At 47.8% G+C, this 20,437-nt stretch overlaps 6 protein-coding genes across 15 annotated transcripts; 3 read left to right on the top strand and 3 right to left on the bottom strand.

The window, feature by feature from the left end:
• Nucleotides 1-23: 23 nt before the first annotated feature.
• On the bottom strand, nucleotides 24-3,706 carry Miro (mitochondrial Rho GTPase). 3 transcript variants are annotated; one of them, XM_020958546.2, is made up of 4 exons: nucleotides 2,724-3,706; nucleotides 1,214-2,418; nucleotides 965-1,003; nucleotides 24-716 (listed from the first exon to the last, which is right to left on the bottom strand). In XM_020958546.2, the coding sequence occupies exons 1-4, from the start codon at nucleotides 3,345-3,347 to the stop codon at nucleotides 581-583; spliced, it is 2,004 nt and encodes a 667-aa protein (XP_020814205.1). In that variant the 5' UTR covers nucleotides 3,348-3,706; the 3' UTR covers nucleotides 24-580. The 3 variants fall into 3 exon arrangements, with proteins under 3 accessions (XP_020814205.1, XP_020814198.1, XP_020814215.1); XM_020958539.2 differs by having other exon boundaries at nucleotides 941-1,003; nucleotides 2,724-3,682; XM_020958556.2 differs by lacking the exon at nucleotides 965-1,003 and having other exon boundaries at nucleotides 2,724-3,682.
• Nucleotides 3,707-4,135: 429 nt separating this feature from the next.
• spas (spastin) lies at nucleotides 4,136-8,912 on the top strand. 2 transcript variants are annotated; one of them, XM_020961815.2, is made up of 6 exons: nucleotides 4,136-5,336; nucleotides 5,691-5,861; nucleotides 6,030-6,233; nucleotides 6,449-6,615; nucleotides 6,954-7,212; nucleotides 7,276-8,912. In XM_020961815.2, the coding sequence occupies exons 1-6, from the start codon at nucleotides 4,589-4,591 to the stop codon at nucleotides 8,019-8,021; spliced, it is 2,295 nt and encodes a 764-aa protein (XP_020817474.2). In that variant the 5' UTR covers nucleotides 4,136-4,588; the 3' UTR covers nucleotides 8,022-8,912. The 2 variants fall into 2 exon arrangements, with proteins under 2 accessions (XP_020817474.2, XP_020817475.2); XM_020961816.2 differs by lacking the exon at nucleotides 6,030-6,233.
• A 632-nt stretch (nucleotides 8,913-9,544) lies between these two features.
• Rox8 (TIA1 cytotoxic granule associated RNA binding protein Rox8) lies at nucleotides 9,545-14,743 on the bottom strand. Of its 6 annotated transcripts, XR_015271940.1 has the most exons (6): nucleotides 14,615-14,743; nucleotides 12,035-13,048; nucleotides 10,904-11,821; nucleotides 10,749-10,842; nucleotides 10,068-10,675; nucleotides 9,545-10,007 (listed from the first exon to the last, which is right to left on the bottom strand). XR_015271940.1 is itself a non-coding variant. In XM_020962279.2 (5 exons), exons 2-5 carry the CDS (start codon nucleotides 12,260-12,262, stop codon nucleotides 10,512-10,514), a joined length of 1,404 nt encoding a protein of 467 aa, XP_020817938.1. In that variant the 5' UTR covers nucleotides 12,263-13,048; nucleotides 14,615-14,743; the 3' UTR covers nucleotides 9,545-10,511. The 6 variants fall into 6 exon arrangements, 5 of the variants coding, with proteins under 5 accessions (XP_020817938.1, XP_086689984.1, XP_020817939.1 ...); XM_020962279.2 differs by having other exon boundaries at nucleotides 9,545-10,675; XM_086833858.1 differs by having other exon boundaries at nucleotides 9,545-10,675; nucleotides 14,140-14,701.
• On the top strand, nucleotides 14,608-15,855 carry LOC110191426 (splicing regulator SDE2). The gene is made up of 2 exons (XM_020962285.2): nucleotides 14,608-15,057; nucleotides 15,120-15,855. Exons 1-2 carry the CDS (start codon nucleotides 14,962-14,964, stop codon nucleotides 15,732-15,734), a joined length of 711 nt encoding a protein of 236 aa, XP_020817944.2. The 5' UTR covers nucleotides 14,608-14,961; the 3' UTR covers nucleotides 15,735-15,855.
• Atg6 (Beclin-1-like Atg6) lies at nucleotides 15,744-17,553 on the bottom strand. Its single transcript, XM_020962284.2, has 3 exons — nucleotides 17,108-17,553; nucleotides 16,005-17,052; nucleotides 15,744-15,946 (listed from the first exon to the last, which is right to left on the bottom strand). The coding sequence occupies exons 1-3, from the start codon at nucleotides 17,220-17,222 to the stop codon at nucleotides 15,841-15,843; spliced, it is 1,269 nt and encodes a 422-aa protein (XP_020817943.2). The 5' UTR covers nucleotides 17,223-17,553; the 3' UTR covers nucleotides 15,744-15,840.
• Pisd (phosphatidylserine decarboxylase) lies at nucleotides 17,358-20,105 on the top strand. 2 transcript variants are annotated; one of them, XM_020962281.2, is made up of 2 exons: nucleotides 17,358-17,579; nucleotides 18,263-20,105. In XM_020962281.2, exon 2 carries the CDS (start codon nucleotides 18,606-18,608, stop codon nucleotides 19,953-19,955), a length of 1,350 nt encoding a protein of 449 aa, XP_020817940.2. In that variant the 5' UTR covers nucleotides 17,358-17,579; nucleotides 18,263-18,605; the 3' UTR covers nucleotides 19,956-20,105. The 2 variants fall into 2 exon arrangements, with proteins under 2 accessions (XP_020817940.2, XP_020817941.2); XM_020962282.2 differs by having other exon boundaries at nucleotides 17,369-17,579; nucleotides 18,273-20,105.
• Nucleotides 20,106-20,437: the final 332 nt, after the last annotated feature.

Here is a 20,437-nt window from a genome sequence, read left to right as displayed (position 1 = left end):
AAACCAAAAAAGGTTACTTCAGCTAATTTTGCTATATGTAAATCCACATACATATATAGTTTTATTGCTCATAAGTTAAGGGGCTTTGCGCGTATTTACAAAGTGCGATATCCACCGATTCGGCGATTTTCTAGGTATAGTCTAACATACATACGGGTTATAAAGGGCCCAGAACATGTACATATGTACGACGATCAGCTATGCATGTTTTCCGCAGTATCGGTTACTCGATTATAATGGTAACAATAACTTATGAATTATCAGAGAGTGAGTACATGGTTTATGTTACGGGAATACAATACGAATAGAAATGCAACGTACACAATGTGTGCTCGACTGGCCAGTTGCTATTCAGTGTCCTAGGGATTACTGCTCCTGCTCATACTTTTGATTCCTGGGAGTGCTCCTCGCGAGTGTATTTACATGTCTGGAATATGAGAACATCGGCATGCGTCCCCCATTTTCATTGTTTGCTTAGCGTTTCGTAACAATAAATTTGGATTTACAGTAGCAAGCAAAATGGTAATCAATAAGTTACATAAATTTAATAAACATTAACGTGTAACTGCAGTTTATCCTTCTAGCGGGAGTGCCCACTAACCGAACTGATGGTCTTTAGCACAAGAAATCCCAGCATTGTGGCCGCTGCTACGCCCAGTCCAGCCTTCCACCACAGCCTGGGATCGTCTGTCATGAGGCCGAATTGCCTCAAGTGGCTGCAGATTAGCATGTGAAAGAAAAAAGGACGAATTAGAAAAGTAAATACAAGAGAAATGTTCAATTTTTAAGGGTAAGACTAATGATTGCCGCACACCACGTTAATCAAGCGGAGATGAAGCTCATTGGTATCGCGGCGAATGGAACCAACAACAAATGGCAACAATAAACAGATAGAAGGCTGACATTAGTAACGATTTCAGTTAGAAATGGTAACACTTACGCTGATTCCCACAGCTGTACCAACCTGTGCTTGTAGAACAGTATCCAGGCGGCCTGGAATCGCCTGCAGTCACAAAATCCGAGAAGCCATCGACGTGTACACAAACATCACAACAAAACAGAAAAACAGACACCAACCAAGACACAGAAAAAAAGGGAGAAGAGAAGAGATAAGAAGATATTAGGTAACCATTAATCTAGGATGTGACCCAAATGTTAGATGACGTCTAAAATAACTACTGTCTATGGTTGACTATTTTGAGGGTTTACTCACGGAAAAGCGGCCATGGTCGCCAACTTGGTATACAGTTCTTTTTTGTTGGTCTTCAGACTGAAGAGGTGTGGAGGCAGTAGCTTGTACTTCTCACAGAACTCCGACGGCTGCATCAGATAGTCTTGCCGGCGTTCGTCCATGTCGCACTTGGTGCCCACTATCATGACCGGAATTTTGCTCTCCGCATAGTATTTAATGTAGATTCGAGCCACGTACTCGAAGGAGCGGGGATTGGAGGAGTCGAAGACCAAGCAGGCCACATCGCAGTTGACTTCTTGGGGCTGGAGGGGATCGAGGGCGTGCCGAACGTCAATGTCGCGCAGGATGAGATGCTTTTCTTGGCCATACACTTGAACTGAATTGATGCAGTGTACCACATTGGTTTTGAACTCCTTGCCGATTAGCTTGTGCATTTCCTCGACCAGAAAGCCCCGACACAGGCCCGTCTTTCCGGATCCCTTGGGTCCAATCACATGACACTTGTACACGGACCTGCTGCTCTGGCGCTTGGCCAAATCGATGCGACGCTCTCGGGTCACGTGTATGGCAGCCAACTGGCTGTCATTCTCATGGACATTGAAGCCCAGGTAAGCCAAATACTCCATGGTCTTCACCACATCGATAAGCGTCATTAGGGTCCAGCGGCAGAGCCAACCGTGCAGGGTCACCCAACCGGTGTTCTCATTGATGGGGCAGGACTTGCGTATATCCGTGGAGTAGGACCAAGGCGATGCCGGGCATGTGCTGAACAGCATCTTGTGTTCCTCGGGCGACAAGGCCCCATCTCCATCGCGATCGTATCGCTCGAACACGGCAATGAGGAACTGCTGCCCCCGGTGCGACAGCTCCGTACTGCTGCCAGGTGGAATTTTCAAGGGGGGCCGCAAATACTCCTGGCACATCTCCAACTGGTCATTGTAGCCAAATCGTCGCAACACAGCCCAGGTGGTCTCGTTCCTTCCCCGCTGGATGAACAGACAGTGCAGGAAGAGGAAGCCCTTCAATGTGACCGCGTCGTTGTAGATGCCATCGGGCACATTCTTCTGTATTACGGCCTTCACCTCGTCGAGGATCTGTGGTTGCAAAGGCGTGTTGAAGCAGCGCCTTTGGAACAGATTTAACTCGTAGTCGTTCAGCAGATTGTCGCCATCTATGTCGCAGATTTTAAAGATGCGCACCAACGACTTCTTGCAGGCCGGAGTTAGCTAGATAACGGAGGATTTGTTTTAAGTTCTGATAAAATACAAAAGTTAAAGGTGTTCGATTTGCCTTAAGGAACTGTACAAATTTAAAGATAGGATATTTTTTAGACAAAAAAGAGTCTTGGCGCCCACCCTATTGTTCATTTTTTCTTTAACTTTTTCACTTTATAAAAATAAGCAATTGCTTACTTTTAGATTTTTTATCGCTATGATAACGTCTATAATTGAAAAAAAGATAACACTAAAACGACCTATGAAAAACTGCTACCCAAGGCAAATCGAGCCCCCCAACCCGCTGCAGTACTTACCTCCTGTTCATCCATCACGTAGAGCGGCGAAGTCGGGTGCAGCACGGCCTTCTGGGCGTAGTAGAACATCTCCGAGATGTTATGCAGCGTCTTGGCCGAGCACTCTACGCAGCTTTCAATCTCGGGGTAGTCTTCCATGATGGCCAGCACGCTGTCCATGGTGGAATACTCGATCAAATCAACCTTGTTTCCAACCAGGACAATGGGCTTCCGCACGGGCTCCCGTTCAGTGTCCCCCTCAGCCTCTGCCTCTGCTTCAGTGTCTCCCTCGCCGTTCAAGGAGGGATTGCATTTGGCGCGTATAAGCGGCAGCCAGTGCGAGGTGATCCGGTCTAAGGAGTCATCATCGTTCGCCGCATACACAATGCAAACCACGTGCGCCTTATTGATCTCGACCGCTAGGGCATCCTCCGACTGCTCCACACTCGAAAAATCGACGATGCTGGTGGGCACCTGCTCCGGCGTGACGTTTGCCGGAATGGTGATCTCTTCGGCGCGAGGCGGCACCTCCTCGGGATACTCCTCGCTGACCAACGAAAGAATCAGCGATGTCTTGCCCACCCCGGCGTCACCCACGAGCAGTATCCGCACATTCTTGCGCTGTGACGCCGTGTACTGTCCCATTCCGACTGCCCTGCGAGTGGGATGTGTCTCTCGTGGTCTCCTAGTCACTGTGCCCGCAATGGTGATCGTTTCTGGCGAATTTCAGAGATTTTGTTATGCAAAAACGCAAAAAAACAACCGAGAGAGATGGGGATGGCAGCTAATGTATCAAGGTTGTGCTATCGGTTATCGGGTAACTGTTATCGGAACCTCACGATAGGGTAGCCAGACTAGCAATGTCCACAAACAACAATTCTTGATTTAACTACATCTAAAATCTCGGTTAGACCTAGACTTTGAATCTAGTCCTAGATTAAAATGTTTCTAGTAGAAAAATTTTTTTTCAAAATCAAAAATTGAGGTCTGGCAACTACGTCGCCAGCTGCCAGCTGGTTTAGTAATCGTGATGTCAGTCTAGCATTTTTGCGCCGAACAAGCTTCTTAATCACGGATGGAGTGGAGTTTTAAAATATTTATAATATTCAAGCAACAAAAGGTTTTGATTAAATCACATTTGACAATGAGTTACTAAAAATTACCCATTATGAAGCATTTTGGACAATGCAATTTAAGAGAGTATTTTCGGCTATAGGTACAGCTACAGCTTTGTTATTTTTAAATTGGTGATATTTTGGATTAAAAATATTCATTGATAGAGTATTCTAGAATTCTATACTTGAGAAAAAACAATTTGTATGCTATAATAATGCAATAAATTGACTGATGTTAAAATTATAATATAGCACTTGACCAATCAAAAGATACTACTAATTGTTAGTCTCATGGAGAACAACTGTTGGTAATAATAATAGTAAAATTTCATTTGTAACTATACAACAAATAATAGTAAAAATTTAAATTATAAATCGTTAACATTTATACCCTCAAGTTTTTCCGTTTTTTATGAAATTTAAATATGGCTTTTTTCTAACTATTTATCCACCAGATTTGCTAATCCAAAGGTGACAGCACTGATTGGGATCAAGAGCTTCATTTTTTTACGTCGGAAGTGAAAAAAAATAGATTCTCGACTCGGATATCAGAGAAATGCAATTGCCGCGACGGGAAGTAGTTGAAGCGTCTCAGTCGTGTATTTGTTTAATGTGGCGTCGATTCCAGCGCGTGCCACCGTCCTATTCGTCCGTTTATCTGCGTGGTTAATAGTTTTAGAGCAGAACTTCCCCTGTAAAGGGGAGTGGAGTGCTGTGTGGTGAGCGGGGGCGCGGAGTGCTGAACGCGCAGACAGCGCGGAATCGATATCGATGGTACGCACCAAAAACCAGTCCTCCTCCTCCAGCGCCAGCAGCAGTAGCACCAAATCGCCTATAAAGTCCAGCACCGGAGCCGGATCGGGGGGCGCCAGCGGACGCCAGTCCACGCACCGCTCCTCGAGCGCCTCCAACGTAGCCGCCGCCGCAGCAGCAGCCGGAGCATCCTCGTCCGCCGCCGCCTCGTCGAATCGTAGAACGACGCCGGGTAGCTCGCCCGACGGCGACGACGACACCACCACCGATGACCTGACCCCCACCTCGTGCTCCCCGCGCAGCGGTCACCACCACCACCAGTACATTGGCTCGTCCTCCGTGCACAAGCAAAACCTCTACGTCGCCTCGCTCCCCATTATCTTCCTCTTCAACGTGCTGCGCTCGCTGATTTATCAGCTGTTCTGTATCTTTCGCTACCTGTACGGGGCTAGCACAAAGGTGATTTACCGCCCGCACCGCCGCGACTGCAACATTGAAATCGTGGTACAAAACTCGAAGGAGCAGCAGCAGCAGTCGCTCAACCATCCGCTGGAACTGAACGGCGAAGCAGTAGGCCAGGAGCAGCAGTTGTCCAATCAGCCACAACGCTACCGCGCCATCCAACCGCTGGAAATGGCCGCCAATCGACCGGGTGGTGGCTACTCCCCTGGCCCCGGTGATCCGCTGCTGGCCAAACAGAAGCACCACCATCGCCGTGCCTTCGAATACATCTCCAAGGCGCTCAAGATCGACGAGGAAAACGAAGGTGAGCTCGAATTTTCGCCCCATACTTCTAGTGCCGATGCTCAATGAGTCATCGCCCGCTGGCCGCTTTTGTTGTCTGTTGAGTGTGAGAATCAATAAACCGAAACGCGCGCACAAAGGATGCCCCAAATGTGATGCCGGGGGATTGGGGGAGTCGAGTTGTGCTTGTTTTTATGGACAGCTATTGACTAGATGGCAATCCTTCAACGCTTTTAGTACCTGGCACTCTCGTGGCCCAAGGGTATATTGTGTGTGATTCAGCTCTAATTGTATTTATTCCTATCTCCCTAAATAAGTTTTCGAAAAGGGTATTTCACAGTTGACTAAAGCTTTCTATCTGGTTTATTCTTTTCAGGTCACAAAGAGCTGGCCATTGAGCTCTACCGGAAGGGCATCAAGGAGCTGGAGGATGGAATCGCCGTAGACTGCTGGAGTGGTCGCGGGGATGTGTGGGATCGGGCTCAACGTCTGCACGACAAGATGCAGACGAATCTCTCGATGGCTCGAGACCGTCTTCACTTTCTGGGTAAGTGGCTCTCCGGCCAACCAATCCCTCCTCTGCCCCGAAACGTAGGTTTGATTTATCCCATTTTTTATTTTTGGTTTATTTCATTTTGCACGTTTTTACCCTGCTTTTTCGTTGTTTTGCCTTGGTTCTGTCCACATTGTGTCGTGTGTTTCATCCAACGCGCAGCGCTGCGTGAGGAGGATATTCGAATGCAGCGGCTCTCCTTGAAGGAGAAGCAGAAGGAGCACAAGGAGCAGGCTCAAAGCCAGCCGCACAAGTTCAGAGAACCCATGCTGGCGGGAATGAGCAACAACGAGCCCGCAAAGTCCAGGGTGCGTAGCAGCGGCTACGGTCCAAAGCCCACGCCCACCGTCAGTGTCCAGCCCAGCGGTAAGTTTCTCACTAGCTCACAAGCGCACTCAACCCAGATCTTCACCACCAGCAGCGCCCACAGCAACGAACAAAAGCAGATCATCATCGATCCAATCACTCACTTGGCACTTGGGTTTTACCTTTTTGATTTCGCTTGCCCGAATTTGTAGCTTGAGATGGCGTGCTCTTTGTCTTATCGTCCTTTAATTTACTCTTTCCATTCTCTTTCCCAGCCTCGGGACGCAAGCTAACCATCGGAACCAAGCGACCCGGCAACTTGGCCGTTGCCAACAAGTCACAAACGCTACCGCGCAATCTTGGCTCCAAGACGTCCGTCGGAGCTGTCCAAAGGCAGCCGGCCAAGACAGCTGCCACGCCCCCTGCCGTACGGCGCCAGTTTGTGAGTATCTCTAATATAAATGAATAATATAAGAACGCCACTCAACTTCTGAAAAAGGCTATGTAAACAATAATACTGGAAGCTCACTATCTTTTCTTCATTCACGCGACTATCAAATTGCGTTTATTGTCTGCATATTAAGTTTATTAAACAATAATATATAAACAATAAAGGCAAAGTTACTAAACAAATAAATTCTAAAGAGATATGAGATGCAAATTAAGCCCCCCTCTCTTATTAAAGAGTGAAGCACTTCTTTCAATTTAAGAATAATTAATCCTTGATGATTGGTTCAAGAGTCTAAATGTTTCTTATATACATATGTTCATCTTCTGCAGTCTTCGGGTCGCAATACACCGCCTCTGCGCTCCCGAACTCCCATTAACAATAACGGTCCCAGCAGCAGTGGCAGTGGCGCCAGCACTCCGGTGGTAAGTGTCAAGGGCGTGGAACCGAAGCTGGTGCAGCTTATTCTCGACGAGATTGTCGAAGGCGGGGCCAAGGTGGAGTGGACGGACATTGCGGGCCAGGAGGTGGCCAAACAGGCCCTACAGGAAATGGTCATACTGCCGTCCGTGCGACCTGAACTTTTTACAGGTATGATTTCTATTAACAATGGAGCTGCATTGCCTAAAATTCCTTTTCTTCTTTGTTGGATAGGTCTTCGTGCTCCTGCCAAGGGATTACTGCTGTTCGGTCCACCCGGTAATGGCAAGACCCTGCTGGCGCGCGCCGTGGCTACCGAATGTAGCGCCACGTTCCTAAACATCTCGGCGGCCTCGCTGACTAGCAAGTATGTGGGTGATGGCGAGAAACTGGTGAGGGCTCTTTTTGCCGTTGCTCGACACATGCAGCCCTCGATCATCTTCATTGACGAGGTAGACTCACTGCTCTCGGAGCGAAGCAGCAGTGAGCACGAGGCGTCGCGCCGCTTAAAGACCGAGTTCCTGGTAGAGTTCGACGGGCTGCCAGGAAATCCAGATGGTGATCGCATTGTGGTGCTGGCCGCCACCAATCGGCCGCAGGAACTGGATGAGGCCGCCCTGCGACGGTTTACTAAGCGCGTCTATGTCGCACTGCCCGACGAGCAGACCCGTGAGCTGCTCCTCAACCGCCTGCTGCAGAAGCAGGGCAGTCCACTGGACACGGAAGCGTTGCGTCGCCTAGCCAAGATCACCGATGGTTACTCGGGCTCTGATTTGACGGCCTTGGCCAAGGACGCTGCTCTAGAGCCTATTCGCGAGTTGAATGTGGAGCAAGTAAAGTGCCTGGACATCAGTGCGATGCGGGCGATCACGGAGCAGGACTTTCACAACTCGCTGAAGCGCATCCGGCGTTCTGTGGCCCCGCAGAGCCTTAATTCCTATGAGAAATGGTCGCAGGATTACGGCGACATTACAATCTAGTCGGGCCAGCTGTGATGTGAGTTTCAAAAAGTTCACTAGTTTTTCCATCATGTGACTCCTTGTAAGGATCGGTTCCATCCCGTAGACTTATCCTTTCACCAAACATTGTAAGAAAAGCAGTTGTGAATTATTTAATATGATTTCAGTGTGCTTTAGACTAAGAATATTTTGTATTTTTTCTTTATGTTTTAACGTCATGTTCACGTGATGTGAGCTTTGTCATTCGGCTCTCCATGACCGTTATGCTCATTTAACCTTAGAACACCATACTGTCCAGTGAAGTTGCAAGTATAGTAAGACGCCTAGTTCCGCCCGATGTTCACTTGGGGCTAGTATTGAAGGCATTCCATTTAGTTTGACTTTTTTCTGGTTATAAGAGTCTGTAACCACTTCCAGTGTATTTCTAAACCAATAGATCGTATTTTTGTTGTACATTCAGTGCCCCATCCACGAAAGCTACATGTAATCTAGCCGTAAGCATAGTTGTAAGACCGAAGAGAGATACATTTACCAGCCCATAATCAGATTTAAGTTTTAATGGTTATCACTCCTCCGTATCGATATAGACTAGATTTAGTTCCTTTGTTTTCAATCTATGTATGTACCTACGGCCATAAATACAATCGTCTCCGAATCATCACCTAGCCATACCTATGTTATATTGCCATAGTTGCCTATGGCTCGGGTCTTATCTCAGATCTGTCATCTCGACACCTCCGCCCGTCGCTTATCGCGGTACTTGGAACCAGCTTCTACACAGCTCGCCGCCCACCCGGAATTTGAGTTCGATGACTAGTTACTAAACACGGATCAATACAAATAAATGCATATTAAAGTATCTGTCTGAAAATAAAGCTATAGATTACGCTAAATAAAATTAATTTCAACCGACATTACAAGTGCATCCTTAATCAGCAGTAGTATGTTTTTAAAAAATCATTGAAATTTATCAGGATCATCATCGTCATTTGGCATTCGGAATCGAAAGATTTCTCATAAGCAGTTTGTAAGAGTTCTTTCATTTTTGGATTTCGTACTTTGTTATTTTCTAAAACTTTCAGCGTCATATACGTAAGCACGCCCTTCTAATTGCTTTAAATTGAGCTTTAATTTCACACTTAACTGTGTCCAGTTTTCTCTAATTATTGACGCCGTTTGGAATAATTACATTAAAATCCTTTCCAATCGAATGGTAATAAATTACCCAATTTCTAGTTATCGAGCATAAAGCTTTCACTATCACCAACGACCAGTGATTCGTTTGCGATATTGCTGTCTCCTTGATTACCACAATTTTGTTTGAAATAGGATTTGAGTCCATATAGCGCAGTTTTTATTGGACTAAAAAAGTAAATTTCTAGACTTCATTTAGTAGATTTCTATAAATATTATTATTCATCAAAGTTAATAAAATAATTAAGTGGCTGAAATGGGAGACCTAGCTCTTACAGTTTACTTTTTCTTTGTGAGTAGTAAAATTGATTTCATATTACTATCATTTTTTTTAAAGAGACTACATTTCGTTCGTTTTCTCACTTGTTTTATATATTTTTTTGTTTCTTTATTTTACATTTTACATATTTATATCGCATTTCGTTTTTCACATTGGAAATACACAATATGTATGCCCAAATTTACAATCTCTTATTGACTAAATTTGTTTTTACTCGCGTGTGTTTTGCTTTCTCGGCTTGCTTGTGGCTTTCCTTTGCTCTGCTTTCCTTTCATCCTAATTCTCGCCTCCGTTGCCTTCTTCGTTGACACATGTTCCACATAGTTACAATTACAATTTGCTTTGTCACGTTCTGGTTTCGATTGTGTTGGGTTCCACTCTTAAATTGCTCTGTTCTGTTGTCGCGTATTTTTTGCCTTTTCTCTATTTGCTGTCTGTTTCTCACTTGTTTTTTTCTTTTTTTTGTTGTTTTATAGGTTTTCATTCGGTTTATTTTGTTTCCGTCTCGTTTATATCGCCTATTTATGCTTAAACTAGAAATCATTAAATTATTTTAACACGTACTTAAGATTGGATTAGATTGTTACAGCTACCCGCCCATCGCCCGGAGCTTTCAGTTGATGTTTCAGTTTGCTGTTACCAGCGTGGTTCACTTGAAGAGTTCCACGCGCACCGCCTCGACCATCGGCTGGGGGACCTGACCTGAACCACCGCCAACTCTTTCGCTTCAGTCCGACACAATCACTCGCAACCGTAGCCACAACACCGACATGGACGTGCGTCCATATTTAATTTTCAGCCGCCTCTCTGCTGCCATTGATGTTGATGTGGTTGCTGTCGGGTAGAACCAGGAGGGGCAGCTCCACCTTAGCAGGGACTACCCTGTACTCTAGGTAACCTAAACGTGCGTAATAAGCTTGCAGTTCCTGAAGCTGCGCCAGATGGGGCAGTTGTGGCAGCTGTGGCGGTTGTGGCTGCGGCTGGAGGCGACTGCCCGGATGCTGCAGACGACGTCGAAGCTGGCGTCACATCTCAGCTCATTGGGTCTGGTATTGTGGCATTGCAGCACTGTACATCATTTGGGGGGCAAGTGAACCATTCGCAGCTGCGGCCGCGGATGCTGCGGCGGCCGTTACGCCGGGCACCACAGTTCCGGGCACGCCCCATGCTACATTCGGGGGCACCATGCGATAGCCGGCAGCTGAAAGCAGGTAACAGATTAGGTAACGCTCAACATGGGAATTTGGGCGCCTGAATGTTTCAGGCACACTTACGCACGCCTCCTGCTTGCTGAGCACTGGTGGTGTAGGCGTAGGGATAGTAGCTCTGCTGCATGTACTGCGCCTGCATCTGGGTTGTGGGGTAGGCCTGCGAATAACCGAAAATATGAATCCATTCGTAAAATAATATTACAAAATCAAATCCTCACCGCTGGGGGATACCAGTAGCTCATGTGCTGGTAGCCATAAGGGTATTGCGCCGCTGTTGCGGCTGCGAGCTGGGGAGTCATCATTTGGCCGGGTATCGCCGCTCCAGTGGCGGCGGCAATCTGTTGCTGCGTCATCATCTGACCGGGCATGCCCGCTCCGGCGGCGGCCGCTGCATTTGCCGCTGCAACAGCCGCAACGTTGGCCGAGGCTGCTGCCGCGGCAGCGGCATTGAGGTTGTTAGCCGAGTTGTCGCCGCCGTTTTCCTTGCCCCAGAAGCACTTGACCAGGTTTCCGTGGACCTCGCTGTTGTGCGTGTGCTCGATGGCACGTGCCGCTGCCTCCTTGGTAACGAACTTGATGAACGAGAAGCCCTTGTCCTTGAAAACGCGAACGTCTTGGATAGGGCCGAACTGGACGAAGTGCTTGTGCATCAGATCGTCACTGATGACGTTCGCCGGGAAGCCGCCACAGTACACGGTAGTATTGGTGGGGCTAGATTGATTGTACACCTCCTCGAAGGTGTGCCGCTGGGTTCCCTTCACTCCGGAACCGTTGCCTCCGGGGCCACCACCCATGCCGCCGCCCTGGCCACCGCCCTTGGACGGTTCACGCGGCGGCGGCAACTTGCGCGTGGACCAATTGGTGCGTATCGATCGCGACCCAATCCACTGGCCGTTCATTGCCTGAATGGCGTTCTCCGCCTCCGCCTTCTTCACAAACGAAACGAAGGCATAGCCCTTGGATTTCATAGTGTGCGGATCGCGCACGATGCGGCAGTTCGAGATCTCGCCGAACGGGGCGAATGCTTCCCGCAGCGTCTCTGTCTCGATCTCGGGACTAAGGTCGCCCACGAATATGTGATGGTGCGAGCTGATGTCTGTCTTGGGCTGATTGCCGGGACTGGTGGCCCAATTGACCTGGAAAAATTTGGCATTTTTTAATAGGTGCTTATTAATTAATGTACATAATGGAACTTCTCAACAATTAATGAAAGATCTCCAAGCCTAAAAACACGATATCAGTACTGAGGGATGACTTTGGTACAAAAAGTAAACATTACAAGTTGCTGCTCAGTTAGTTGTAATGTAATGTCAGTTATCAGCATTTTGGTGTACAAATTCTAGACTCACCTTAATTTCCTTCTCTAGGAAGAGGCGCTTGTTCATGGCGGTCAGGGCTGTGGTGGCTGCCTGATAGTTGGAATATTCGATGAAGGCGTAGGGATCGTTGCCCGGCTCCCTGATTATTTTACAGCTCTTGACAGGGCCCATTTTGCTAAAGAGAGCGATGAGCAGGTCCTCGGACACAGAGCTGTCCAGATTGCCCACATAAAGGGTCTTCGGCTGTGACTCGTCCATGGCTGGCGGATGTCTGGGATCTACACTAGGTTCTTGCACTCTGCTGCCCTCGACACTTTCTATATTCTAGGATCCGGCTCTTAGACTGATGGCCGCATGAACCGGAGGGAGTGCGGTATTGTTGGGTTCCTACCTAGTTGATTATAACTTGCATATACAAAATGGGCTTAAATACGTTGATTGCGGGCTAAAGAGTGCGCTAGGAGCTAACAAAGAACTGGTCTACAATTTCGAATCTCTCTGTATTCTCTATATTACGAACTCACTCTCGACTTGGCTGGGATTTTTTGTATTTGGATTATATTAATTATATATGCTGTATCTCTGAGGTTCGTCGTTTATATTGCTTTGCTTTCGTTTCTAATCTGGCGCCTAATTGAAAATTTTGTATATATGTATATATATGTATTAATATATCTGTCCTAACTAACTGCTAATGGAGTGTTTTGGAATATACGATTTGTCGCAATCTATGCTTATATGGATATAACTCCGTTTTCCTTTGGGGGGACTGAATCTGGATCTGGGGATTCCCTGGGTGCCTTTGGGGTACTTGGTACTGCTTGTCGATCCTTTGATTTTCACTTTATAAATAAGTTGTCCGTTCAATATACAGGATTGTATAAATGTATTTTTGAATACTTTAGTTACTGTTGTTTGCTACGGTTCCTATGTTTCGGGGTTTGTTGTCGTACAAAAATTAGTTGGCTATATAAGAGTTCGCAGGTTAACTTTGATTAGTTGTTGCAGTTTTTGGGTTTCGAAGCTGATCCCTGGGAATCAATGCTGCAAAAGACACAAAAGTAGACAAAATTAGTTTTTAACAAATGTTTAAATATTTTTATACAAAAACAATTTTTGGTTGTAAGACCGTAAATTTCCGACAGCCGTTTGAAATTTCGGTTTATTATTGAAGGGCTGGTTATATCCGGGATAGTGGGACAAGGCTAACAGCACATGATCGGTGGGGGCTTTAGCTAGGCAAATGATATGGATATAAATGGAGCTCGCCCCCTACCCTGCGTTACCGCTCCCACTGTCCCTGCCCGCTTCCCCTTTCCCAGCGGGGAACAAAGAGCCACCGAAGGCGGCAAAGCAGTGCAGGGACACGCACACACGTGCGCACGCTCCCTCGCACGCACACACTTACGCGTGCAGAGAGTAAGAGAGGGCGAGAAAGAGAGAGGCTGGCCGCTTTTATAACAAAGCCAATCGCCTACAATTGACAAAAGCCATTCATTCGCAATGAATTTGCGGGTCTGGCAAAATGATTTAGTTTATAATTAATAATGACCCGTATTCTGCGGTGCACTTTACCCGAATTCTAAGCGGAACAGCGCACACTCACGCATACACGAAAATAGGGCGAACGGCCAAAACGAAAATCAACCAGATGAATGACCGTCGATAACATGGAGAAAGAGGAGGGAAATTTGCAAAACCGGCGGGCGCACGGTTGCATTAGATTTTTTCCTTCTCTGTCGATTGCGTTCTAATTCTTAATTCTTCTTTCGGCAAAATCAAATTTCAATTTGCATGGCACTAAACTTGATTTTGATTATTTCTGCGGCGGCGGCGGCGCTAGAAAATGTCAGTCAAAGTCACAGAACAGAACAGAATAGAAGAGACGGCGAAAAGGGAACGGGAAACAGGGGATGGCGGGGTGGTTTTTGTTGCTCATTTGCTGCTGCTTATTTTCTTCGTCTCTTTTCGCACTCACTCACTCACTCACACAGATGCACGCACATACACACACGGACACAGAGAGGCGTCTTGCGCTGGTCTTTTTGTTTGCGTTTTGCTCACATGAGTCGCCACTTTTCTTCGCTTTTTTCGGTTTTGGTTATTGAGCATTTAAAACTAATGCCAATACTAACACCAATGCAATTTGAATGTGGGACTTTTCATTGCCTTTTCAGCTTGCCGCTTCCATCCATCCCGTCTATATATGTATGTATGTATCTCGTTCGGTTTCGTGCTGCCATCTTTTTATGCCGCTCCCCTCTCCCTTCCGCGCCACACCCCCGCACGCCCTCGCCCCAGACGCGATGCCGAAAGCTGGGATTAACTTTAAACGCGGCTAAGTACAATATTTCTGCCCATTGTCCGACACTGCCCAGAATTCATGATTTCGCAGCCGAAATCCGCACTCTCTTCGCTCGACATTTTAAGCGCTCCGCTCTGTGACGTGGCTGCGGTTGTAAATTTACCGCATTTTACATGCGCTCCACTCTTTTCGCACACTTCACTTTGCAGCCAAGGTTAGCCGCCACCGGTTTTTATTAAATTTGCACAACTTTCGTTGGGTTTGCTGGTTTAAAATGTACGATAAACACGTCGCTAAAATTTTACCTTCGTCGTCTAAAATGCGAACTAATTAATGAGACTTTGTGTGCGAGAGGACGGCGCTGCCAACTCGCTCATAAAGAAAAACGCAATGGCGGCAATCTGGGAAATTAGTTAAAATCGAGCAAATCACCCTGATTTTTTTTATATATAAATAAGCCATTCTTATAACATATGCTTTAAGTTGAGTATTAACCCAAATCAATTTCATATTAAACAAATTTAATCAATTTAATTTAATTTATCGAAAAGAGGACAACCCTAGCACCATCGATAAACGCTTGCATCACCGCTTTCTCTTTCTAACATACGCAGCTGCAACAGCACAAAACGGAACTGCGAAGAACGCAGAAATGGTCATTAATATTTTTATAAACTGTAAACATTTAATTACCTGCGGGGATCACAGTGACTATAGTGAGCTATGTAGCCGGATCGAGAAGCACACGGTAAGTACGAGTGTTTCTGCCAGAATTTCACGATTTTACCTAAATGTGTTTGGTGTTTCCAGAACCTCCAGTCCGCGGATTATTACCTGGTGAGCAATGGCAAACGCATTAAGGGCCAAGTCCTTACAGACGGAAATGTACACTGCATCCTTCGCCAGGTGGGTGGCAAGGGTGGATTCGGTTCTATGCTCCGAGCCATTGGCGCTCAAATAGAGAAGACCACCAATCGCGAAGCTTGCCGCGATCTGAGTGGGCGCCGATTGCGGGACATCAACGAAGAGAAGCGAGTGCGTGCCTGGCTGGACAAGCAAGGTGAGCGGGAACGTGAGGCTGAGGAGCGGAAGAAACGTAAGATCGAGAAGCTTCTGGCTGTGCCCAAGCACGACTTCAAGGATGACCAATACGAGGAGGCCAGGGCCAATCTCACCGAGAAGGTGAACGACGCCTTCGAGGAGGGACTGAAGAAGGCAGAGGAGAACAACAAGGAAAAGCAGGCTGCCCAGGAACAGCCTTCCACTAGTGGCGGCACCAAGCGGAAATCCCCCACCGAGGACAAGACAACGGCCAAAAAGAAGAAAAAGGGAGCCCTTTGGATTGGCGATGACATCTCCGGTTCCGATTCCGACACAGACGACAGTGAAGAGGAAGAGGCGCAGAAAGCGTCCATTAAGAACTAGAAGTGACAATAGCATTTAAAATTTTAATGATTTAATAGTTTAAAATTAATACTAAGCACTAATAGTAGGATTAATATGAAGGTAAATGTAAAAATAAACGATTGCCTCAGGGCGACACAAACTGCGAGGAGACCCAAGCCAATCCCCACTTCAGATTTGTCAGCATGAATTTTAAAGCCTTCGTCCACTGCTCCTCCGAGTTGAACTGGATTCTGCAAGAGATTGAGATGCGTTATTCGAATGTTTTTCATTATTTCTTAAAAGACTTACTTGATCGAGTAGGAATTTCCCGTGGAGGGGTCGATGATCTTGCCTTTGTCCATTTTGTAGGGCAGCAGGAATTCGGTGTCCCGCTTCTCCACCTCCTTCTGGAACTGAGTGAGGCAGTCGAGAAAGGCCACCATGGCAGCATCGAACTTAGTGTCCCAGAAGAACTTGAAGCCGCCACTGCCGTAGAGTGGCAGCTCCCGGTTCTCGCCGAGTACCTCCACGTAGGAGTGATTGCCGAACGGCACCACACGGTACCGTTCGAAGGTGAGTCCGATCTTGCGGGCCAGGGCGGATAGTAGGAGCACTGTCTGGCCCCAGGCGGCGTTGATCTCAGACCAGTCCACGGAAACGGAGGGCAGGCGGCCCAGCCGAAAGTTATTGATGGTGCCAAAGTGGCCAGCATGCCATATGTGAAAGGTGATGTTGAAAATGTTGGTATCCCGCAGTTTGTCCAGCTGCTGCCGCGAGTAAGCGATTTGGCTTTCCAAGCTGCGTTTATCGTCCTCTGTGAGCATCAGTTCACGTCTGTGCTTGGTGTACTCTCGCCAGTAGCTTTCCTCCTGCTCGTGCAGCTGCTCCCTCTCCAGCTCCTCCTGTGCGATGGCTGCGTTTAACGACTGTTCCTCCTCCTTGAGCTCGGCCAGCTGCGAGAGCAACTCCTGCTCGCTGCGTTTCAGTTCGTCCAGCTCTTTGTCCAAGGCATCCACGTTAGGGGCCTCCCTTTGCTGTTCGAGCTCGTCCAGATACGTCTTGTACACATCCCACTCGTCCTCGGCGATGCGCAGCTCTCGGTCCATGATCTCAAGCATGGAATCGGCGCATTCCTCGCATAGGGGATGGTCGATCTCGGAGTTGGAGGAAAGGCAGTCAAAAAGCTCGGCCTTTAGCTTGAAGGCAGCGCTCATCTTTTTGCTGTCCCGCCCATCGGACACCAGCATAAACCCAGTGACATTGATAGAGTCCGTGAGCCTGTAGGGCGGAACGAAATGGTCAAAGCTGCTGGCGTCCTGCGGGTCCAAGGCGTTTCCATTGTCCCCATAGATAGGCACTGAAAAAGGTGATTCATAAAAATACGGCCATTTGCTGATTGCTTTTTTTCCTACGTGATAACTCCGCCATGGCATGGACACTGATCTTCTCCAGCTGCTCGTCCAGCACGATGGGCTGCAGACAGCGCTGGCAGGCGAAGGACACCGCCTGTTTCTCCGCCTCGCTCATTGTAGCAGCTATATGTTGTCCTGGTCCTGCGATTCGAGCATTCAAATATAATTATATACTATTTTTCCGAGGGTGAGAAAACACAAATAATTCATCAGCTGTTTGCAGCTGGTGCCAGAGTTGCCACCCCTGACCGAATAAACAACGGAAACAAACGGGCAACGACGCAGTTAATCGGACAGAAATTGAACAAGCGGAGAGAAAAGAACGTTTAAAACCAGTTTTAAAATAAAAACATTGCCCCAAGAGTGTCCGGAGGAGAGCTTAAGCGTGCCGTGTAGCCGCAGGCCTTGGCCACTATTGTTGCTGATAAGCTGTTGCGAGAGAAGTCAAGTGGTTTCGCTTTTATTTGTTTTGGTAAGCATAAAGCACATGAGACGCAGCGTCGTCGCCAGTCCTACCTTTCTGGCTTGCCGTTGATAGCCAAGTTTAGCTTGTTTCCCGCTGTATTTCTGGAAGTTAGCTTTTAAAAATATTATAAAATAATAATGCAAAATGATTTGTTTGTTTGAACTTTAATCATAAAGAACCCAATAATCTCTAAAATTATTAATCAACTATTTAATTTGATGTTGCGAGGCCAAAAATCGCTACGTCAATGGAATTATTTGTCATTTAAAGCATGAATAAAAGATTAAAATTTAAGAAAATGACGTATTTCAAGCGACCACCTCTTGTAGAAAGTATTAGAGGTTAAGGACATTGACTTCCGCAATCAATTGTTCAGTTTCATGCAAAAGATAAGAGCTTTGCAAGAAGTGAGCCATTAATTTAAATTATAATCTTTCGTTTGCAGCAGAATAAAAAATACCACACAAATAACAACTAGGAGGGAATTTGATTATTGTTTTTCTCCTTTTCTATGAGTACTATTTGTTATCAAGATTTGAGTATTTGAGAATTTAGGCAGCCCAGAGATTGTGACGGTTTGTAATCTAGCCATAAACTTGATCAGCGGCGAGCAGGGTCTGTGGGCAGCACTGGCAATGGTCACATTGCTGCCGCCTCTTCGGTTTCGAAAGCCCATGGAAAACTTTCAGTCTCTTGCAGGCAACACAACGATTCGGAAGCAACAAATTGAAACCTCGACGATTTCCTTACTCCTCCCCCACTTAGCCTTCTGACTAAAAGTGCCGCCTCCGTCCGAGTCCCCATCGCATGCCAGTGTTTTGATTTGCATCTGTTCCTAGGCAGTAGCCGGATTTGCGGGTTCCAGTCACCTAAAGGCCCCCCTAAATTGCGCTGCGGAGATTAAACAACAGAAGCAAAGACCGACCGACCGACCAGTTCCCGGTTCCATACACATCGTGCCATTTTTATCTGGCATACAGACGTGATTACGTGATTAGAGCGGCGGCGGCTGTCGCAACAGCGACAACAACAATGGTTTCCTATTTCGTACCTCGTGGCCGCTTCCTGCTCAAGGCCGGCAATCTCAGACAGGTGGTGCAGCAGCAGCACCAGCCAGCCCAGCTCCAGCTCCAGGTTATTAAGGGACCACAGGGAACTCAGGCGCAGAACGGCAGCTTGCCGGTGGTGCGTCACTTTCGTCAGTTCTCCACGAATTCCGCCTCCAAGGAGGCTCCTCTCCACCACCGACGACCGCCGCTGCACAAGCAGAAACAGAGTTCCAGCCAGGATGTTGCCCAGCTCCGACGTAATGTACTCTCCCGTTGGACCGGCTTTCTGCTACGCTGGGCCCCCATGGGCGTCTGTGTGTTCGGAGCCATCGAATGGCAGCTACATAAGAAGCGCTGTGAGCGAGATGGCCTTCCGAGGACTGCCTCTGAGTTGCAGTCGCGCATCTACTGCTCGCTGCCACTGCGCATCCTCAGCCGCTGCTGGGGCTGGCTGGCCGCCTGCTACCTGCCGCCCACCCTGCGTCCATATGTCTACGGCTGGTACTCCAACACGTTCAATGTGAACCTGTCGGAGGCCCAGTATCCGGAATATGAGCATTACAACAGTCTGGCCGAATTCTTCACACGCCCACTGAAGGAAGGCGCCCGCATTATCGACCAGAATGCTCCCCTCGTGTCACCTGCCGATGGAAAGGTCCTGCACTTCGGCAGCGCGTCGGATTCGCTGATCGAGCAGGTTAAAGGCGTCAATTACAGTATCGAGGACTTCCTGGGCCCCTTGCAAACACTGGAGCAGGCCAACTCTGGTGAGCCCTATGCGCAGGCTCTGAAGAAGAAGAGCGACGGTTCCACAGAATTGTACCAATGTGTGATATACCTGGCCCCTGGAGACTACCACCGATTCCACTCGCCCACCGCTTGGCAGCCCACCATCCGTCGCCACTTTTCCGGCGAACTGCTGTCCGTGAGCCCCAAGGTGGCCGGCTGGCTGCCCGGCCTGTTCTGCCTTAACGAACGCGTTCTGTACATGGGCCAATGGAAGCACGGTTTCTTCTCCTACACCGCCGTGGGCGCCACCAACGTGGGTTCTGTGGAGATCTACATGGACGCCGAACTGAAGACCAACCGCTGGACAGGTTTAAACGTGGGCAAGCACCCGCCTAGCACCTACGAGTATGACGAGCTCGCCCTGAACCAGGTAACCCAAGGGCCACCCAAGGAGTTCGGGAAGGGTGAGCTTGTCGGCCAGTTCAATATGGGAAGCACAATAGTCCTGCTTTTTGAGGCGCCCAAGAATTTCAAGTTCGACATCGTTGCGGGCCAGAAGATCCGCGTAGGCGAGTCGCTTGGCCACATTGCCGGCTCCCATTAAGGAGGATCACCCGCATCCTGTACGCGCCGCATCCTGTACAGAATAAGTGCAAAGTCCTATCACCCATCTGTTTACATCACTCGTTGTATTAGCATTAGACGCTCGTGTCCCAGGCAAATGTATTTTGTGAACAACGTCCTGCGAAGCTAACACTGTGTATTGTTGCCATTTCTCTGTAGTCCGTAAGCCATATTTTTTACAATAAAAAGTCGAAATATATTTGAGAACAAACAAAAAAGACCATAAACGGTAATTAACTGATTCTCGGCACACGCTTTCTAACTAGAGCACCGATTGTTGAGGTGGGTTGGCCAGGAGGTCTTATCAGGAACGCCTTTGATAAGCTCCGCTACCACAACCGGCCCGAAACGGAGAGTCGTTGAACCCCCGTGTGGAGAAGAACCTAGGAAGACTACGTCTGTGGCCGGCCGGCTCTCTTATCGGTGGGAACTGACCGCAAGGGGGACTTCCATCTCATCCCA

Source organism: Drosophila serrata, unplaced genomic scaffold (assembly GCF_035046125.1).
Source record: "Drosophila serrata isolate PLE 108 unplaced genomic scaffold, ASM3504612v1 contig_32, whole genome shotgun sequence".
NCBI classification, from domain to species: domain Eukaryota; kingdom Metazoa; phylum Arthropoda; class Insecta; order Diptera; family Drosophilidae; genus Drosophila; species Drosophila serrata.
The sequence above is the reverse complement of the archived record's forward strand: the minus strand, read 5'-3'. Positions and strand labels throughout refer to the sequence as shown.

Excerpts from the sequence above, each read along its gene's own strand:
- Miro (XM_020958539.2), bottom strand. The coding sequence starts at position 3,347 with ATGGGACAGTACACGGCGTCACAGCGCAAGAATGTGCGGATACTGCTC. Across the intron at positions 2,419-2,723 it reads ACGTGATGGATGAACAGGAG|CTAACTCCGGCCTGCAAGAA; the intron begins GTAAGTACTGCA and ends TCCGTTATCTAG. Across the intron at positions 1,004-1,213 it reads GCGACCATGGCCGCTTTTCC|GCGATTCCAGGCCGCCTGGA; the intron begins GTGAGTAAACCC and ends TTGTGACTGCAG.
- LOC110191426 (XM_020962285.2), top strand. The coding sequence starts at position 14,962 with ATGGTCATTAATATTTTTATAAACTGTAAACATTTAATTACCTGCGGG. Across the intron at positions 15,058-15,119 it reads GCCGGATCGAGAAGCACACG|AACCTCCAGTCCGCGGATTA; the intron begins GTAAGTACGAGT and ends TGGTGTTTCCAG.
- Pisd (XM_020962281.2), top strand. The coding sequence starts at position 18,606 with ATGGTTTCCTATTTCGTACCTCGTGGCCGCTTCCTGCTCAAGGCCGGC.
- Atg6 (XM_020962284.2), bottom strand. The coding sequence starts at position 17,222 with ATGAGCGAGGCGGAGAAACAGGCGGTGTCCTTCGCCTGCCAGCGCTGT. Across the intron at positions 17,053-17,107 it reads TGCCATGGCGGAGTTATCAC|TGCCTATCTATGGGGACAAT; the intron begins GTAGGAAAAAAA and ends CACCTTTTTCAG. Across the intron at positions 15,947-16,004 it reads GGAAATTCCTACTCGATCAA|AATCCAGTTCAACTCGGAGG; the intron begins GTAAGTCTTTTA and ends AATCTCTTGCAG.
- spas (XM_020961815.2), top strand. The coding sequence starts at position 4,589 with ATGGTACGCACCAAAAACCAGTCCTCCTCCTCCAGCGCCAGCAGCAGT. Across the intron at positions 5,862-6,029 it reads AGACCGTCTTCACTTTCTGG|CGCTGCGTGAGGAGGATATT; the intron begins GTAAGTGGCTCT and ends TCCAACGCGCAG. Across the intron at positions 7,213-7,275 it reads GCGACCTGAACTTTTTACAG|GTCTTCGTGCTCCTGCCAAG; the intron begins GTATGATTTCTA and ends TTTGTTGGATAG.
- Rox8 (XM_020962279.2), bottom strand. The coding sequence starts at position 12,262 with ATGGACGAGTCACAGCCGAAGACCCTTTATGTGGGCAATCTGGACAGC. Across the intron at positions 10,843-10,903 it reads GCTACTGGTATCCCCCAGCG|GCCTACCCCACAACCCAGAT; the intron begins GTGAGGATTTGA and ends GGTTATTCGCAG. Across the intron at positions 10,676-10,748 it reads TCAGCAAGCAGGAGGCGTGC|CTGCCGGCTATCGCATGGTG; the intron begins GTAAGTGTGCCT and ends ACCTGCTTTCAG.